The following is a 17,784-nucleotide window of genomic DNA, read 5'->3' as shown; positions in this document are numbered from 1 at the left end:
TGCGTCACACGACGACGACGACGACGACGACGACGACGACGTATGATAAGCCCGCGCGCGCGAAAAGGGGTTGGCCGAGCTGCCGCGACAACGAGTCTCAGGAATCGCAAATATTATGAACAAGTCGCGCAGGCGCCGGCCCGATCAATAGGGGGTAGTTAGCTGTGGCTGGCTGGCAGCAGCAGCAGCAGCAGCAGAGTCACTCCGCCGAAGAGAGAGTGAGAGAGTGCACGACGCTCTGCAGCCCCCGCAGAAGGCAGCACAGTGTGGCTCGGTGTGTATATGCGTGACTCGTGTGTAATATAACGGGGCGGGCAGCAGCAGCAGCAGCAGCAGCAGTTGTGTGCCGCCGGGCGCCCCTCGTCGTCGACTTCCTCGTTCCATCGTCGTCGTCGTGTGGTGTTGTGTGTTGTTCGTTTTTTCTTTTTCGTTCGGAAGGGGTTGACGAAAAAAAAATTGTCACAAAGGTGTCGACGACGACACGGGGGAGTGCTTCATAGTGTACTCGAATAATTGTTGATCGACGAGGAAGAGTGAGCCAAGGCACACGCACGCACGCGTGCTGCTGGTGGTGTGGACAAGATGCAGCAGCCGCCGCCGAGAAAAGTGAGTTTTTCGGAATTGTTGTTACCAATAATCCCCCTGCGGTTCCGTTTTTAACTCGTTTAGGTTCGAAGAGAGGAAAATCTATGATAATAAAAAAAAAGTATATACAAGATACGTGAGAAAAGGATCGAAGTGTGCATAGTGGCATATAGTTTGCGCCACTGGCTGACTAAACTCCAACTCGTTCTACTGTGCGTTTTCGGAAGCTCTCACACTTCTCTCTCTCTCTCTCTCTCTCGTGCTTTTGCGCTCGTGTATATGTGTGTGTACATATACGCTATTTTATCGATCAGTCGCGGAATCCGCGAACTCTCGCGTGGTGGCTTTCGATATATTCTTTTGGGTCTCTCTCTCGCGCTTTTATAACGATTGATCGACGAGGGGTAAAAAAAATAATCATTATGATGCGTGTATACAACGATGCGAGAAAACCTTTCGGACGTCCATCCTTTACCTCACTCGATTCCTCATTCTTCTCGTATATAATGGTGGTAGTAGAAGCAGTAGTAGTAGTTGTGGCAAGTTGTATAGTTGTAGTAAGCGAACTTGGTGCGCGGCTGCAATCGATAAATGAATGATGTCTGAGTGTGTGTACGTGTATACATGTACACACGCAAGACTTCGGTAAAAGACACAATTTGTGCACTCGTATACACACATACACATGGACGCGTCGAGGATAGTAGTAGCTTCGATGCACAATTCGATCTATCGCCCCCGATGAAAAATTTATATTCGATATTAAATACGGCTCGATCGATCGATCGAAAAGTAATAACACGAGAAATTTTCAAGCAGTCGCCCCCCTTCCGCCCGCGTCGATCGATAAAAATTTCAATTTTCCTCCCAGTGTAGTAATGTTACACACGCAAGAACAAGTAAGCATGCGTGTATGTGTATGTGTGTGTGTGCGTGTGAGTGGGTGAGAGCAACCTTGCTTTCGATATATACACCCCCGCTCCACGACCTCCTGTTTTTACAATAGTATCTTATCTCCTCTATCGCCTGCGAGAAAGGGCTCTCCGAGAATCGCGCGAGAAAGAAAAAAAAAAGAAGAAAAAAGAAGAAGAAAACTGAAAAATGTAATCATCGAATGCTCGCGCGCGTCGGCGGCGGCCTAATTTACGTTGCGCTCGGAGATACACACGTAACGATATTACTACACGCGCACGAGTCTCCAGAGCGGGTATATAGGCCGTATTAATAGAGAGCGGAGAGCAGCAGCAGAGGAAAATTGAAGTTCCAAGCCGACCGCCGCTTCGGCCCTGTATACAGTATGTACATAGCGGCTGCGATAACGTAATAATGTATAGGCGAGACGTTTCTATGTATAATAGCGCTGTATTACGTGCATACGCGCTCGGCGATGAATGAAAAATATATTATTCATTATTGGCTTATGCAATTCTATGTATACGTACGTATACGTGATATAATAATCAAATATACGTATATAGCCAGGCGCGTGTTCGCTGCGAAGCGGCTGGGGGTGTCTTAAACCACGTTTATGCATATGGATTGTTATTACAAAGCGAGTCGCGACCATTTAAACGACCCCCGGTGTAGATTGTGCATATACATTTTGTCGAGTGTGTAAGGATTATAGTCGGATCTTTTTTTTTGCACGAGATCCCTGCTGAAAAAAATCATGGGAAACTCTTTCAAGTTATCCAATTTGTTGTGCTCTGAACGAACATTTTTGTAGCTATTTTCAAAATTAGTTTCTTTATTTTCAATGACATTAATAAATTCAGACTTTAAATTATATTTTGGCACTTCCACTCTAATGGTTTTTATATTAAAATAAGGGTTTGCTTTCTTGCTGGGAAAAATTATATGAAAAATCATATGATCACGAAAAATCATATGAAACGAAAAATCTTCTTACAAAGCTGTAGGAGCTTTTGTAACAGAATTAATTCATTTTCAAGTTTTTGCATTTATTATTTACGTGTTTATTATTATTATTATTATTTTGACTACAGCTACGTTGTATACCATTCACAACGATATTATAAAACGATAAGTTATATCTAGGAGGCGTTCGCTTCTTTTTCAATTTATCAATTGTAATAATCAAGGCAGTCACAGTTAACAAATGAATAAATAATGGTTTATTGTTAAATAGTTGAGGCCTGTGGTCGCGCTCAAACTCTCTCTTACTACCCCGATTGCTGTACAATGTTTCTTCGTGCAGCTCGCGTCTACACGGTGCCATGGTTGTAGCAGAGTAGTGAGAAAATGAATAATACGCAAAATAATTGGACATTTTTTTTTTATCAATTTATTTATTAGAATGATATGGTTTATGGTTTATGGTTTTTTTTATTTATTAGAATGATATGGTAAATCTGCTACATGTAATAATAATATCGTCGCCTCAGCGCAAGAACCGCACAAATAAACTCAAGTGCCAAAAAGGTGCCTTAATCCTATCCTTTTAACATAGGGATAAGGTTGTTTTTGACCCTTAAGTTTATTCGTGCGGTTCTTGCGCTGGGGCGACGATATTAGACATTTAAAAAACATAAAAAGGTCTTCTTCCTGAGCCGCCGAGCAAATAACCAACGAATAATCATCTTCTTCACTCTTTTTACTTTGATTTTTTTCGCCATTCAATTTGTAGCCTTTTTGGAGCTTTTCTAATTCTGATGGGTCTTACCTTATTACATTTTTTTATTTTATCGTCCTTATCGGTTTGATTCGTAGCCGCTAAACAAATTTTATATAAATCCTTGTTCGGCAAATTCTCGATAATCATTTCACAACAAAGAATCGTCAGTCGGTAATGTGTCAGCTCTATGTAAGGCTCCAGCGCCCAGTCCAGGAAAAAACTTCTCGATAGTTTCTCGCACAGGTGCGATGCGCAATAATCTCTGGTCCCTTTGGGAAGATCTGAAAATTCGCGCGACTGCGCAAATTCGAAGTAGTCCTCGTAAGTGAGTAGTTTCGCCGCTTCTTTGGGTCGCGACTGCATCAAATCGAAAAGCGACGGTAGTTTCGAACTTTCGGCCTCGCCCTCTCTTTCCCACTTACCCGTTGTTATCTTTATCAATTTGGCTTTTCTCTCGAACTCCTCGAAGTCGAAGCAAGATTTTTCAACATCCGTAAACTCGTCGAACAATTGGAATTTAGAAAGCAATTCCATGATGGTCAAGGCGTCTCGTCGATCTAGCTCGTATCCTCTTTTCTCGAGAAGTTGTACGACGGCTAGCAACCCGGACGCTAACTCTAATTTCTCCCAATGATTTTCCATCAGTTTTTCAATGCACTCATCGAAATGACTCTTAGTGGGAAAAACGAAGTTGTACAGATCAGCACCATGATCCAACAATTCGTCCACCATGAATGGATGAAAATTTGTCACGGCCCACTGAAGAGGCGTCCGACCCAACTTGTCTCGGGCATCAACCTTGACCAATTGATTTCTTTCCTCGTTGATCTTGATAAACCACCTGACAACGTCGTCGTCGCGGAAGCTACGGCAGATGTGGTGCAGAGAACTCCATCCATGATTATCAGCCAAATGCGGTTCGGCGCCTTTCATCAGAAGAAATTTTGCCGCAACCTCGCATTTCCTTTCCAGAGCCAAGTTTAATGGTGTCCGGCCCTCATTGTCCAGTGCGTCAACTTGCACCAGATGATTCAATTCCTCGTTTAAGACGAAAAAGGCATTCGCCATGGCTTCATCGAAAGGTGTCTGGCTTGTCATAGCGTGCACAAAAGTCTTTCCCTCCTTGTTGGGCATATTTGGATCGACGCCTCGTCTCAGCAGTAATTCAATGACACGACTGTCGTGGCCCCGACACAGCAGGTGGAGCACCGAATCGCCTGTCGATTTCACGATGCAATTGGGATCTTGCCCCGCCACGAGGAATTTCTCAATGAGGTCAAGACAGTTAAATCGACAGACCACGTGGAAATGTGAATATCCAGATTCGTTGATATAATTTGCGTTAAATTTATCATATATTAGAAAAAGATCACCGATTATGGATACCGCGTGAAAGTAGCTTTCGTCAACGTGATGCAATGCAGTTGTTCGATGCAACAATGGCCTACCTTCTCCATCGAAATCAGGCTCGTCCTTGTATCCGGTACTGATCACAAAGTCGATGATGGGGTAACGTTCGCGGAAATTTAACAATGGATTGTTTGAGCAAGGGTACTGCTTCAGATCCTTCCACAGAAGCCAATCTATTTCGTTACTTCGAAAAATTTCTCGAAGATTTGGAAGTGGGCCCTGCCATCGCTTGATCAAGGCGTCAATTTGAAGGAAAAATCGATGTCTTTCTTGTTCGTTCGCCCAATCGACTTTTTCTCGCATTCTCTTCATCGATTCCTTTGAAAAGACGCTTCCGACGGGATCGTTCTGTAGATATTCAAAATGAGAACCTGTACTGATCGACATCGTTTTATTTTACACAAACACAATCACTTATGATTTCGAAATATTTCACTTTTTTCACGAGAATATTACTAGCTGCGGTTAGATACGATATTTCGAATATAGCTCCTCACGCGGTGGTTTCGTAACCTGCAGTGACGATTGTAATGCGAGCCACGATTCAATAAGAGAAAGGTTTGACGCTTAGATCGATTGAATAAGAGAAAGTACACTATGCGCGCTTCGATTATGACGCGGGTAAAAATCCTTCATTTCCGAAACTGCGATTCAAATCGAGAAAACAAACGGGAAAAAATTTTCTATGAGAAAAAATAATTATTGAAACAGTGAACATTTCATTGATTCAACAAAATTATTTAATTAAATACAATCTGTGAAACAATTTCATTGAAATAATCTTTTTTATTTTATTGCATGAATGAAATTATTTTGTTTGTATTGTGAAATAATTTATTCATTAAGGGGACCGACCTGTGTTAAAAGCTTAAATTCAAAAAATAGCTATATAAATCGAAATAGTGGAAATTTTTTTTTTGTGATCGTAAAATATGTTTATTAGACACCTGATTGACCAAAAAAAAACTTCTATCCAAGCTCTGAAATGCCAATTACGCTCATTTTTTCATAATACTAAATATTATAATAGGATTCACGTGCCACGAGATTCTGACGTGAGCTTTTCATCAATATTGATCTATGGGGTCTCAAAATCTTCAGAAAAGTACCCTCATCCACTTAAGCGGAGTAGAATTTGAAAAAAAAAGTTTGTTTTTCTTCCAAGAGCTTTAATATGGCTTCTAATGTTGATAAAATACTAATTTTCTCAAAAATTGGCACATTTTGACGTGTATATAAAGTTGTACGCAATTTTTCAAAATTCTGCTCCGCTTAGGTGGACGAGAGTACTTTTCTGAAGATTTTGAGACCCCATAGATCAATATTGATGAAAAACTCTTTTCAAGATCATGCGGCAAGTGATTTATAACACAATATTTCGTCTTATGAAAAAAGTGATGTAATTGGCATTTCAGAGCTTGGGTAGAAGTTGTTTTTGGTCAATCTGGTGTAGAATGAACATATTTTACTATCACAAAAAAAAAATTTCCACTATTTCGATTCATATAGCTATTTTTAGCTGAAGCTGAATTTAAGTTTTTAACACAGGTCGGTCCCCTTAAGGGCTCAAAGGGGGCTTAAATAATTATATATTTCTATTTATAGTATTAAGCTGAAAAAGTGAAAAAAATTTTTTTTTTAGAAAACAGACATAAGAGCCTTTTTCAATACCTCATTTGAAAGTAATTTGTCCAGTTAAATACTTAAAAACACTTAAATTAACTTGTATCAGCCTATGAGTCTTCAGCGAAGAGCATTGAGGATATCTAAGCTGTTTGTCGTAAGATTCTAAGTGATGGCTTGACACGACTAAGTTCTATGTCATTTCATTTTCTTCAATGGATCATTATCCATCAACGCAACCTCAAGCTAAGCATAAGATCAACTTTGACTACTTCCACATACAACTTAATAAAATATTTTATTAAAATTTATCAAAAATAATCATTAATGAATAAAATATTTTATTAAATTGTATGTGGAAGTAGTCAAAGTTGATCTTATGCTTAGCTTGAGGTTGCGTTAAGAAGATCTGGACCCCACATTTTTATCAACCGAGACACGCAAAGTTTCTTTTACTTTTAACTTTTTCTGTAATTCGAATTTCGACAAATGGCTCTATGGCGACCTTCATTTTGTTGCTTAGAATAAGCAGTTAAAATTGCAGCCCATTCCATTGCGTAAATTTCCCGAAAAACTGGATTATAATTTTTGATCCTGACTTTTGATCCATGCTTGATCAAAATTTTAATCCAGTTTTCCGGGAAATTTACGCAATGGAATGGGCTGCAATTTTAACTGCTTATGTTTAGTAACAAAATGAAGGTCGCCATAGAGCCATTTGTCGAAATTTGAATTCGAAAAAGTTAAAAATTAATGAAACTTTGCGTGTCTCGGTCGATAAAAATGTGGGGTCCAGATCTCCTTAAGAGGAACTTCGCATTTTTAGTTTCGGGCAAAAACTGAAGGCGCACTGAGAGAAGAATTTCTTGACAGTTAATAAGCAGCGCATAGTTGAATTTTGGGTCCGCGATATTTTTACATTTAAGATTCATATATTAATAGTTACCTTACGAGTTTGACAATGAGATATGTGCGAATGGACATATTCTTCCACACTCGCGATTGGTGCACCACGCCATGGTAGTCGAGAACCAGGAATATTGCCCTAGAGGACGATTTCCTCGAGGAAGTCGACGGGGTTTTACCCGGTCAGAGCACCACGTCACGCTAGACGGGTACCAGGTGGAAATCTTGTACTTTTGGACGATTTTCTCGAGAAAGTCGACCGGGTTTTACCCGTTCAGAGCACCACGTCACGCTAGAGGTGTACAAGGTGAAAATTTTGTACTTTTGGACGATTTTCTCGAGGAAGTCGACCGAATTTTACCAGGTCAGAGCACTACGGCACGCTAGTCACAAACCAAGTGGAAATCTTGTACTTTCGGATGATTTCCTCGAGAAAGTCGACCATGAGTACAAAATTTCCCCCTGGTACACGTCTAGCGTGACGTGGTGCTCTGAACGGGTAAAACCCGGTCAACTTCCTCGAGGAAGTCGTCCAAAAGTACAAGATTTCCACCTGGTTTGTGACTAGCGTGACGTGGTGCTCTGACCGGGTAATACCCCGTCGACTTCCTCGAGAAAATCTCCAAAAGTACAAAATTTCCACCTTTTACACCTCTAGCCTAACGTGGTGCTCTGAAAGGATAAAACTCGGTCGACTTCCCCGAGGAAGTCGTCCAAGAGTACAAGATTTCCACCTAGTACACGTCTAGCGCGACGTGGTGCTCTGAACGGGTAAAACCCCGTCGACTTCCTCGAGAAAGTCGTCCTCTAGGGCAATATTACGTCCTGGCCCTCGACTACCATGGCGTGGTGCACAAATCGAGCATGAACGAGTCGACATCCTCGAAGTAATCGTAGAATTTTTCGATTATCAATGCGAGAAAAAAGTGTAGCAAAAGTGCATCTCCGAATGTATAGACACACTTTTCCTACGCTTTTTTTCATACACTTTTCCTTCATTTTTTTGTCCACGTGGGGGCCGGAATTGAATTTTCATTTTAATATATAAAAAAAATCTATTTACAATTTAATTGTATTCATTACCATAGAAATATCTCGTAACATTATGTATGTTAATAGCTAATTTCTTGGTATATTAATAGTTAGAATATAACCTTTATAGAAGTGCCGAACCTTGTATATTCTAACTATAAAGATATATCTTAACTGTTAAGAAATTCTTCTCTCAGTGCGCTAGCTTGCCACCCGTTGAGGTACCTTTTTTTAACACAACCTCTATCAAACACTGCTAGGCGATAAATAATTCGATATTTTGGTCTGAAAAAGTTTGTAAATATAGTTAAATACATACTTTATAAGTACCAAAAAACTTGACTGCATTATTCACTTCCATCCACGAAAAAAAAAATCACGAAAAACACGTCATTTTTGAGACGCTAGATGAGAGCCTCCCCTTAACTGAACTAAATATTTTGTTCATTGTTTTTCCAACAAAATATTTAATTGTTTTTACCAAAGTTTCATTGATTCAATCATTCATTTGATTAAATTAATATTATATAAAATATTAAATTTAATTTCATTGAATTGATGATTTTTTTTTCTCAGTGTAGGAAAATATTTAAATAAAGATGATTTTGACCACATCGAATACCTGAAAAATGTCTCATTGATTTTTACTCGGCTCCCGTAGGAGCCTGTGTTAATGCCCGATCTCCTTCCTTCATCTTGGCACAAAAATTTCTACCACACATTTCCCAACAACACATACCATATTTGGCCAAAAAGTAATTAAATAACCGCGAGATTAAAAAAAATTAACTCCATTCTCCTCGGTACAATTATTAATCAATTCAAAACTGATTTAGGTTCAATACGCAAAATTTCTAAAAAATGTCCATTCGGAGCAATCTGCCAAGCTCCTGGCCAAGAATCAACACGAGTGCGATCTCCTGGAGGACATTCGGTAAGAAAAAAAATCAGATATATATTCGCAGGACTTCAATAAATATAATATTGTTCGCTGCACAGCTCGTTCACGCATAAAAAGGCTGCGATAGAGAAGTCCTACGCCGAGGCGTTGCTGAAGATCTCCTCGGCCTATCTCAACAAGAAGATACCCAATATACCGGACATCAAGACCGATGCCGCGGACGATCGCTGGAACATGTGGAACGTCTGGCGCACCGTCCTCGAGGAGAACGAGAAACTCGCCCGGGCCCGCCTGGCGGCCTGCGAGGTGTTCCAGACGCAGATAGCCGACGAGGCCAAGAGCCTGAAGCACAACAAGGTGGCGATCGCCAAGAAATCGGTGGACAATCTGTGCATCGTCCAGAAGGAGCTGCAGGCCTGCGTGCAGGACGTCGACAAGACGAAGAAGCTGTACTTCGACGAGGAGCACAGCGCGCACGACGTGCGAGACAAGGCCAAGGACATCGAGGAGAAGCTGAAGAAGAAGAAGGGCTCGTTCTTCCAGTCGATCACCTCGCTGCAGAAGAACAGCGCCAAGGTGACGTCGAAGCGCGACGCCCTCGAGGAGAAGTCCACGGGGGCGCGCAACGACTATCTGCTGGCACTGGCGGCCGCCAACGCCCATCAGAATCGCTACTTCGTCGTCGATCTGCAGCAGACCATGCTCGTGAGTACTCACTTTTTTTATTATGTACTCGTAGTTAGAAATTCATGTGGAAAGAGGTGGATTTCACGTGGATTGAGGGCTAAAAGGGGGCAGAGATATTTTTAATTTTTCTGCTTACAGTATTCCCAGGTGAAAATAGTATGTAAGATCTGACTCCAGATCTGGCATCAGATCTGGTATAAGATCTGACAAATGTACACCAGACCTGATACCAGATCTTGTATTCGATAATCAACATCAGAACTTGTATCAGATCTGACATCAAATCTAATGCCAGATCTGAAGTGACTGTATTGCATTTAATTAATTAAACAATAAGTTTATTAACAATTAAAACTGCATAACAAATTTAGTTATATCTTAATAATCACATTGATAATATCTTTAAGAAAAATTCCTATACAATATTTAGGTTTCTGATAATGAGAATTTAATTTGATTCAACTACTTTTATTATTAAGATTTATTATAAAATTTTAATTATTAATAAACTTATTGTTTAATTAATCAGAGGCAATACAGTCATTTCAGATCTGATATTAGATCTGATGTCAAATCTGATATAAGTTCTGATGTTGATTATCGAATACAAGATCTGGTATCAGATCTGATGTCAGATCTGGCGTACATTTGTTAGATCTTATACCAGATCTGATGCCAGATCTGGAGTCAGATCTTACATACTATTTTTACCTGGGTTAGGCTGTAAGAGTGACAAACATTTATTTTTTGAATGACAGTCATTTCAGCCTTTTTCAATACCCCATTCTGAAGTATTTCATCAACAAGATCCATAAAAATAGTCAAGTACATTGATATAAGGATATAGACTTTCTTCGCTAAGTATTTTACACATCTGAGCTAGAAGAAGTAAAATACCAAGTGTATGCAAGACTCAATTTGGTCCTATATATAATACTTTTTTCTGTTCGATAGGCCATTGCTTATGGTTGTAACCAAAATCTAGGCATAAAATAAACTTCAACTACTTTCACATACAATCAAATGTTTTTTTATAAAATATTTTATTCATTTTTGATCATTTTTAATATAAAAGTTAGTATGTAAAATTAGTGCAATGTGTAAAATATACTTAGCGAAGAAGGTCCATAGCTTTATATCAATGTATTTAATTATTTTTATGGATCTAGTAGGTCAAAGTACTTATGAATAGAGTATTGAAAAAGGCTGGTATGCCTGACATCGAACAAAAAATCATTTCACTTTTACAGCCTAATACTGTCAGTAGAAAAATTAAAAAAATGTTCAATCCCCTTATTAGCCCTTAGCATCCATCAAAGTTGCTAAACTCTTTGAAAGTTGGTATATTTTTAATCATGTATCCCCGAGAACATGGCTTATAAAGCTTTACAAGATTCAATAACGAGCTCAGTCAAACATATCAAACTTGAACTTGTTATTTCATATCCTCTTCACTTTGCACTTTCGAGTTTCAATATCCACCGCCAGATGGTGCATCCCGAGAGAGACTCGCTCTCGCAATCGATAAACCACTCTTCAGAGTATTAGTAGGACTGTTAGCCCTATGTAATTTTAGGAACAAGTTGAAAATGTGTGCTTCAAATTTAATAATATGGACAAACACGAAGTCCACCTCCTATCCATGCTGTAATTGAACTGTTGCACCTCGAACGCAGGCGATACTGATCTCGCATCTTTACTCTCTCTCTCTCTCTCTCGCTTGGCCCGCAGTACATGGAGCAAGGCGTGTACGACAAGGTGGCCGAGTACCTGTCGATCATGGGCCGCACCGAGCTTCTGACCTGCCTCGCCATGCAGAACAGCTTCGGCATCATACGCGACCAGGCGCAGCAGCTCACGCGCGAGTACAACATCCAGTGCTGCTGCCTCTACTATCCGGTCCTCAAGCAGCACATACAGTACGAGTTCGAGCCGTGCGATCACGACCAGGTGGATCGCATCACGGTGGATCACGCCGCCGCCCAGACCCTGACCAAGGAGGCCAAACGCTGGGCTCAGCGCATCGCCCGCGAGATCAGCACGTTCAAGGAGTCCGGGCGCAAGCTCCAGGCGCTGGTGCAGCTGCGCGACTCGGGCCAGAAGACCGATCCCAACGATCCGAACGGGCCCGATCTCGAGACCAAGATCGAGGAGCTGAAGCAGACGATGCGACGCGCCGAGACCGCCAAGATGAAGGCCGAGGCGCGCATCGAGTGTCTGCGCCGGGGCGGCGTCAACGTCGACGAGTTCCTGCAGGAGGTCGAGTCGCTCTCTGTGCAGGACCTGCCGCGCTCCGCGAGCTCGCTCTCGATGCACACCGATCACTCGGGCAACGCCGACGGCCAGCCGTCCTCGGACTCGTTCTACGACAGCGATCAGGACGGGGCGGGCAGCGACCTCACCACCGTCGAGAGGCCAGGCGGACAGCATCAGAGGGTCGACTCGGCCCAGAGCCATCATCGCCGCGAGCAGAGGGAGGACGAGGACTCGGGCGGCGACGAGAGACGCCGACTCGACAGCGCCGAGGTCGACGGTGAGCCTCTTTTGCCGATCTTTCCGGCTCTATATATATGATTTTTCGATCATTTATTATATAAATCGGTTAATACGATTGGTTTATGATTTACAATTATCTTGACTAATTTGAAATTTTCTTTCCCTTTTTGTCTCTTCTCTTCTCTTCTCTCTCTTGTTTTATGATTTTGTGGGGTAAACAAAAAATGTACTAAAATCTCAAAGGTGCGAGGAATTACCGAGACGCAGGTAGACTATTATTACTCTTAATTAATACGTAATTATATTTTTGTGTATGCGACGATCGAACTCCATTGTAAATATTGTCTCATAATATGCATAATAATACCACGTTAAAGCACTCGAATCGTCATCTTTGTTGTCCATCGACATTGTGTATATCACCAAATATATATTACCATATGAACGTTGTAACATCACGGTGTGCTATTCATTAGCTTATTATTTGTGGGTCGTTGTTGATTTACGACTTATCCCAGTATGAAGATATTGAATAAATTCTTGCACAAGTTCTTATGTTCTTACGCCGATTCAAAATATTTTTTCGTCAAGACTTTACATAAGTTCATTAAATTTACGACTCATGATTTAATACGTAAGGTCTTACGAAAGCTCCTGTTATGAACTTGCACGAGAACTCATTCGACATCTTCATTCGGGATACGATAATACACGCATTCAAACGAAATAAACGTGTACGATCGTGAATTGCAGCACTGCTGGAGCAAGAGAAGCAGCGAATCGACGAGATCACGGCCGGCTGGGACGATCCGACCTCGGCCGACTGGGGCCACGACGACTCCTCGGCCGCCGAGGTCGCCGAGGTGCACGCCCCGGCCGACGGCGGCAGACAATCAGCCGGAGACACGGCCGAGAGCAGCCAGCATCAGAACATTTACAAGTGCACGGCCCTGTACTCGTACACGGCGCAGAATCCGGACGAGCTGTCGATCGTCGAGAGCGAGCAGCTGGAGGTGGTGGGCGAGGGCGACGGCGACGGCTGGCTGAGGGCGCGCAACTACCGGGGCGAGGAGGGCTACGTGCCCCAGAACTATCTGGACGTGGAGCGCGAGCCCGAGCCCCAGGGCCAGGACGGCTTCGGCGCCGGCGACGGTGGCTTGGGTGGCGGCCTCGTGACCCATCCCACCGGCCTCACTCAGCAGATATCGTTCTCCTCGGTGGACTACACCATCGACGATCACGACGCCGTCGATCCGGACGCTCATCTGCGCGAGCAGCAGGAGCTGGAGCAGCAAAGACGTCGGATCGAGCAGGAACAGCAGCAGCAGCAAAAACAGTCACAGCCGCAGCAGCAAGTGCATAATCACGTGCAGCAGCAGGTGAAAAAGCAACAGCAGCAGCAAGACGGGCCGCAGTACTGCATGGCCATGTACGACTACGAGAAGACGAGCGAGGAGGAGCTGAGCTTCATGGAGGGCGACGTCATACTGATAGTGAAGAAGGAGGGCGAGGACGTGGACGACGGCTGGTGGGAGGGCGAGCTCAACGACGTGCGCGGCGTCTTCCCCTGCATCCTCGTCGAGGCCTGCACCGCGGACGGCACTCTCTTGTCCGACGGCGAGGTACGAATGAACGACGCCGTTTAATGATATACATGGACTGTATCGCGTTGACTCGAGTAAAAAGTAAATATGTACTTTTGAAGAGCACATTGAAAAATGAAAATCCTGAAGAAGACAGCTCTCTTGGTCCATTCCTGTTGGATCTATCAGTTTCAAAGTTGAATTTTCATTTTTCAACTTTTTTTCTCGATTTTTTGGAGTGAATATGAAAAAAATTGTTGAAACATGAAATTTGATGTAAAATTTGATGAGGAATTCTGATTTGTTGTCAGAAATCATATTCATATGCTCTTGCCCCATTAAAAAACAAAAATAGCATAGATGTAAAAATAAACATGTTCATATCCATCGATTAGGCCAACATTGTAATATGTTCATCGACATTACCAAAACTCCCTTTCCCTTAATTTTGGTCATTGTTAAACAAACAGACTTCATTATTCAACTAGATATGAGTCAAGAATCATGGTTTTTCTCTAATTTTCCTTGATTCTTGACTCATATCATACTTAATAATGAAGTCTGTTTGTGTGCCAATGAACACATTACCATGTTGGCCTAATCGATGGATACGAACATGTTTATTTTTTTACCTTTATGCTGTTTTCACTTTTTAATGGAACAAAATGAATATTATTTTTGATAACAAATTTGAATTCGACTCATCAAATTTTACATCATATGTCATGTTTCAACAATTTTTTTCATATCCAATCCAAAAAATCAAGAAAAAAAGTTGAAAACTAAAAATTCAATTTTGAACCTTATAGATCCAACAGGGATGGACCAAAAGGGCTGAGATTTCCAAGATTTTCATTTTTCAATATACTCTCTGAAAGTACGGGGTAAGATCCAGAACAAATCAACGCATGGATCAGAAAAAGATATTTTGCCGGATCTGACCCTAAAATTTTATGCAGCGTACAAACTACTGCACTATATATATCTGTATCGAACGTTGACATTTAACTCTCTTGAGAAAGAGAGAGAAACCTTAGAAAAGCTTCGCAAAGCTCTCGACGACCTTGAGACCGCACGTGTGCGTGCGTGTCTATTTACATACGCTCGAGTTCGCGTTAATTGTCATTCGCATTGACCCTCGTGGCGCACGTTCTTTTTTTCTAACTTTCGTTCGTTTTTTGTTTTTATTGCATCTCGGCAGGAGGACGAGGAAGAACCGTTGACGCCGCCGAGCCTGACGGCGCCGCCCGCGCACACGCCACCCGAGGCACCGGACTTCATTCTCAGCGAGGAGCTAGCCAGATCCCTCATGAATGGTAATGCATAAAAAAAATCATCATTATTTCGAAATCGACTCTCTTTGATAATTAATTATATCGTTGTACCTCTCGCAGAAATGAGAGAACGAGGATACGTGAACGGCGATCGGCCGGACAGCTTCAACATCAACCTGTCGAACAATCAGAAGGAGCAGTACGGCCAGCAGTTCGGCGAGGACAAGTCCCAGGCGCCGGGGATCGTTAGTGAGTGTCACGCGTTATTCATTACATAATAATTATGATATATTTTGATACATCATCGTTTTCTTAACTTTGCAGTTGACGAAGCTCCGGATCAACCAAACAGTTCGGATGTGAGTTTGATGTTTTTTTTCTTCTTTCGTTGAGGGGACACACTTGCGTTAGATTCTGTATTAAAAAAAAAAAAAATTAAAGCTATATGTTGATATTGAAATTTTTTGTTTTTGATGCAACCGTATCTTTAAATATTTTAATTAGTTCAGGATTCATTCATGCTGATTTATAATTCCAAAGTCCTGTGTCGTCAGACCGGGCAGGACTTTAGAATCATAAATCATTATAGATGAATCCTAGAATATCTAAAATGATTAAAAGTACTTGACATATATTTTCTCATGTACAAGACTTGTAAAAACATATGATTTCACATCAAAAACCAAAAATTCAATATTAACTTCATAGAATATAACACAGATACGTGCCCCTATAGTCGAGCTCGGAGCGATAAAACACGTGAAAATTTCCATTGCAGGAAGAAGAGGAGGAGGAAGACGAGGAACCCGAGGGCGTAAAGGCAGCGCGGGAGGCGAAGAAAAAGACCGCCGCTGCGGCGGAGGCCGACGACGACGCTCTCGGCGTGGCGCAGATCGTCATTACGGCGGCTACGCCCATGGAGGAGATCGAACGGCCCTTCCCAGGCGAGGAGTCGAACAACAACAACAATAACAACAATAACAACAACAACAACGACGAGCACGACGCGGAGCAAGAGGCAGAGCCTCAGCAGCAGCAGCAGCAGCAGGAGCCAGAAAAGCCGCCGAAGGACCCGTCGCCGGCCGAGGAGTGTCGCCGGAGCCTCCTGGAGCGGGACGACGACGAGGAGTCGGAGGACGACGAGAAGCCGGACGACCCGCAGCCGACGGACTCGGCCCCCTTCCCAGTGAGTAGCTCGTCGGGTAGCGACGCCGGCGGAGATTCGGGCCCCAGTACCGGTGATAATTCCCAATGTTTGCCTGCGCGTGCACAGACGATGACGATGAAGACGACGACGCAGACGGCCACAGCCACGACGACCGCGACGACGACGACGACGTCGACAGTGACGACGACGCACCAACAGCAGCAGCGCCAGGAGAGCCTCGAAGATGAGACGTCGGAGTCGTCGTCGCCGCCGCCGGACGGCGCGGCCAAGATGCTCGTGGGCGGCCGTCGCAGCATACCCGACGAGCTGCAGCCCGACCAGCTGCAGGCACTGCAGTCGCTCAAGGAGTCGAACGCCTAGGGCTGACTAAACCTCGGCGTCATGCTCGTCGTCATCATCATCCTCGTTATCAATCTGATGCTGCTGACCATCGACAGGAGACGTAGACGCTCGCCTACTGCCTTAATCAAGGGCGCCGCCTGAGAGTAATACAATTATACACTATACTAATTGCTACGATACGGTGCGTGTGCATATTTATCAATTGTTAGATTCGAACGATCATCCCTGCGTCCGTATCGATGTTTTGTTTTTTTTTTTTTTTTGAATGTGTTGCAGCTGTGCGACGAGGACGAAGGGAAAGAAACAAACGAGAAGCAAATCGAACGTTATACATATTAGCGAATATATTAGTTGGTTATATATATATTGTATTTAATCGAGAGGCAAAGAGAAAAAACTGCGCGCTCGGAACCTACGCGAGGTGTGTGCGTGTGTATGTAATGATAGCAAAAATCATTGAAAAAAATGACAAAAAAAATGAGGAAGAAGAAGAAGAAGAAGAAGGGAATGAAAAATCTAAAGCAGCAACGACACTGTCGCGCATCTCTCATGAAACCAAAAATATCATTAACAAAAAAATAAAATAAAAAGTAAAATAAGCAACATTTGCTAGGCGTGTTTGTGTCATATAATGTAATAACGTGTATCAAGCCTGTATATCTCAGACTTTCTCTCTCGCCCACTCTCTATCTCTCTAATCTAAAGCTCTAAACTTTACCTCACGTTTAATCACCAAACAATTCACCATTGTATTATCCTCATTAATCATTCATCATGTTTCCATTCAACCCACCAATTTTAGCTAAAATGGATTGAATATTTATAGAAACAGATAGAAAGCCAATAAGTAAAAAGTGAAAAAAAAAAAGAAAACAAAAATAACAATTATTTAGATGTGTAAACAATTGTATCTTGGGTATAAACGAACGCGGTGAATTATTACAAAAAGAAGATTAAAAAAAAAAAAAAATTAAACGCTTGTGTGTGCATGTGTGGCGATTGTGAAATTTTTTTGATGCGTCTTTACCGCGGGTTTACGACAAAAAAATAATGAAGAATAAAAAAATGAACAAATGCAATTTGTTACAATAAAGAGACGAGAAAAAAAACGACAAAAATAATATTACGACAAAATGCGATGT

At 42.2% G+C, this 17,784-nt stretch overlaps 1 protein-coding gene across 3 annotated transcripts; it reads left to right on the top strand.

Annotated features, from left to right (window-relative positions):
• Nucleotides 1–20: 20 nt before the first annotated feature.
• Nucleotides 21–17,496, top strand: LOC106653508 (F-BAR and double SH3 domains protein 2). Of its 3 annotated transcripts, XR_001339411.2 has the most exons (11): nucleotides 21–606; nucleotides 9,028–9,125; nucleotides 9,191–9,797; nucleotides 11,511–12,312; nucleotides 12,519–12,542; nucleotides 13,029–13,897; nucleotides 15,060–15,174; nucleotides 15,253–15,381; nucleotides 15,457–15,491; nucleotides 15,911–16,823; nucleotides 16,919–17,496. XR_001339411.2 is itself a non-coding variant. In XM_014372965.2 (10 exons), exons 1-10 carry the CDS (start codon nucleotides 583–585, stop codon nucleotides 16,658–16,660), a joined length of 3,453 nt encoding a protein of 1,150 aa, XP_014228451.1. In that variant the 5' UTR covers nucleotides 21–582; the 3' UTR covers nucleotides 16,661–17,496. The 3 variants fall into 3 exon arrangements, 2 of the variants coding, with proteins under 2 accessions (XP_014228451.1, XP_014228452.1); XM_014372965.2 differs by having other exon boundaries at nucleotides 15,911–17,496; XM_014372966.2 differs by lacking the exon at nucleotides 12,519–12,542 and having other exon boundaries at nucleotides 15,911–17,496.
• The last annotated feature ends 288 nt before the right edge of the window (nucleotides 17,497–17,784 follow it).

This window comes from Trichogramma pretiosum, unplaced genomic scaffold, assembly GCF_000599845.2.
Source record: "Trichogramma pretiosum strain Unisexual culture from Peru unplaced genomic scaffold, Tpre_2.0 scaffold35, whole genome shotgun sequence".
In the NCBI taxonomy this organism is placed as follows: domain Eukaryota; kingdom Metazoa; phylum Arthropoda; class Insecta; order Hymenoptera; family Trichogrammatidae; genus Trichogramma; species Trichogramma pretiosum.
Note: the sequence above shows the minus strand (reverse complement) of the source record. Positions and strands in the feature narration are given on the sequence as shown.

Coding starts and splice junctions, on each gene's coding strand:
- LOC106653508 (XM_014372965.2), top strand. CDS start 583: ATGCAGCAGCCGCCGCCGAGAAAA. Junction 12,543..13,028: donor GAGGAATTACCGAGACGCAG/GTAGACTATTAT, acceptor CGTGAATTGCAG/CACTGCTGGAGCAAGAGAAG. Junction 15,175..15,252: donor AGCCAGATCCCTCATGAATG/GTAATGCATAAA, acceptor TACCTCTCGCAG/AAATGAGAGAACGAGGATAC.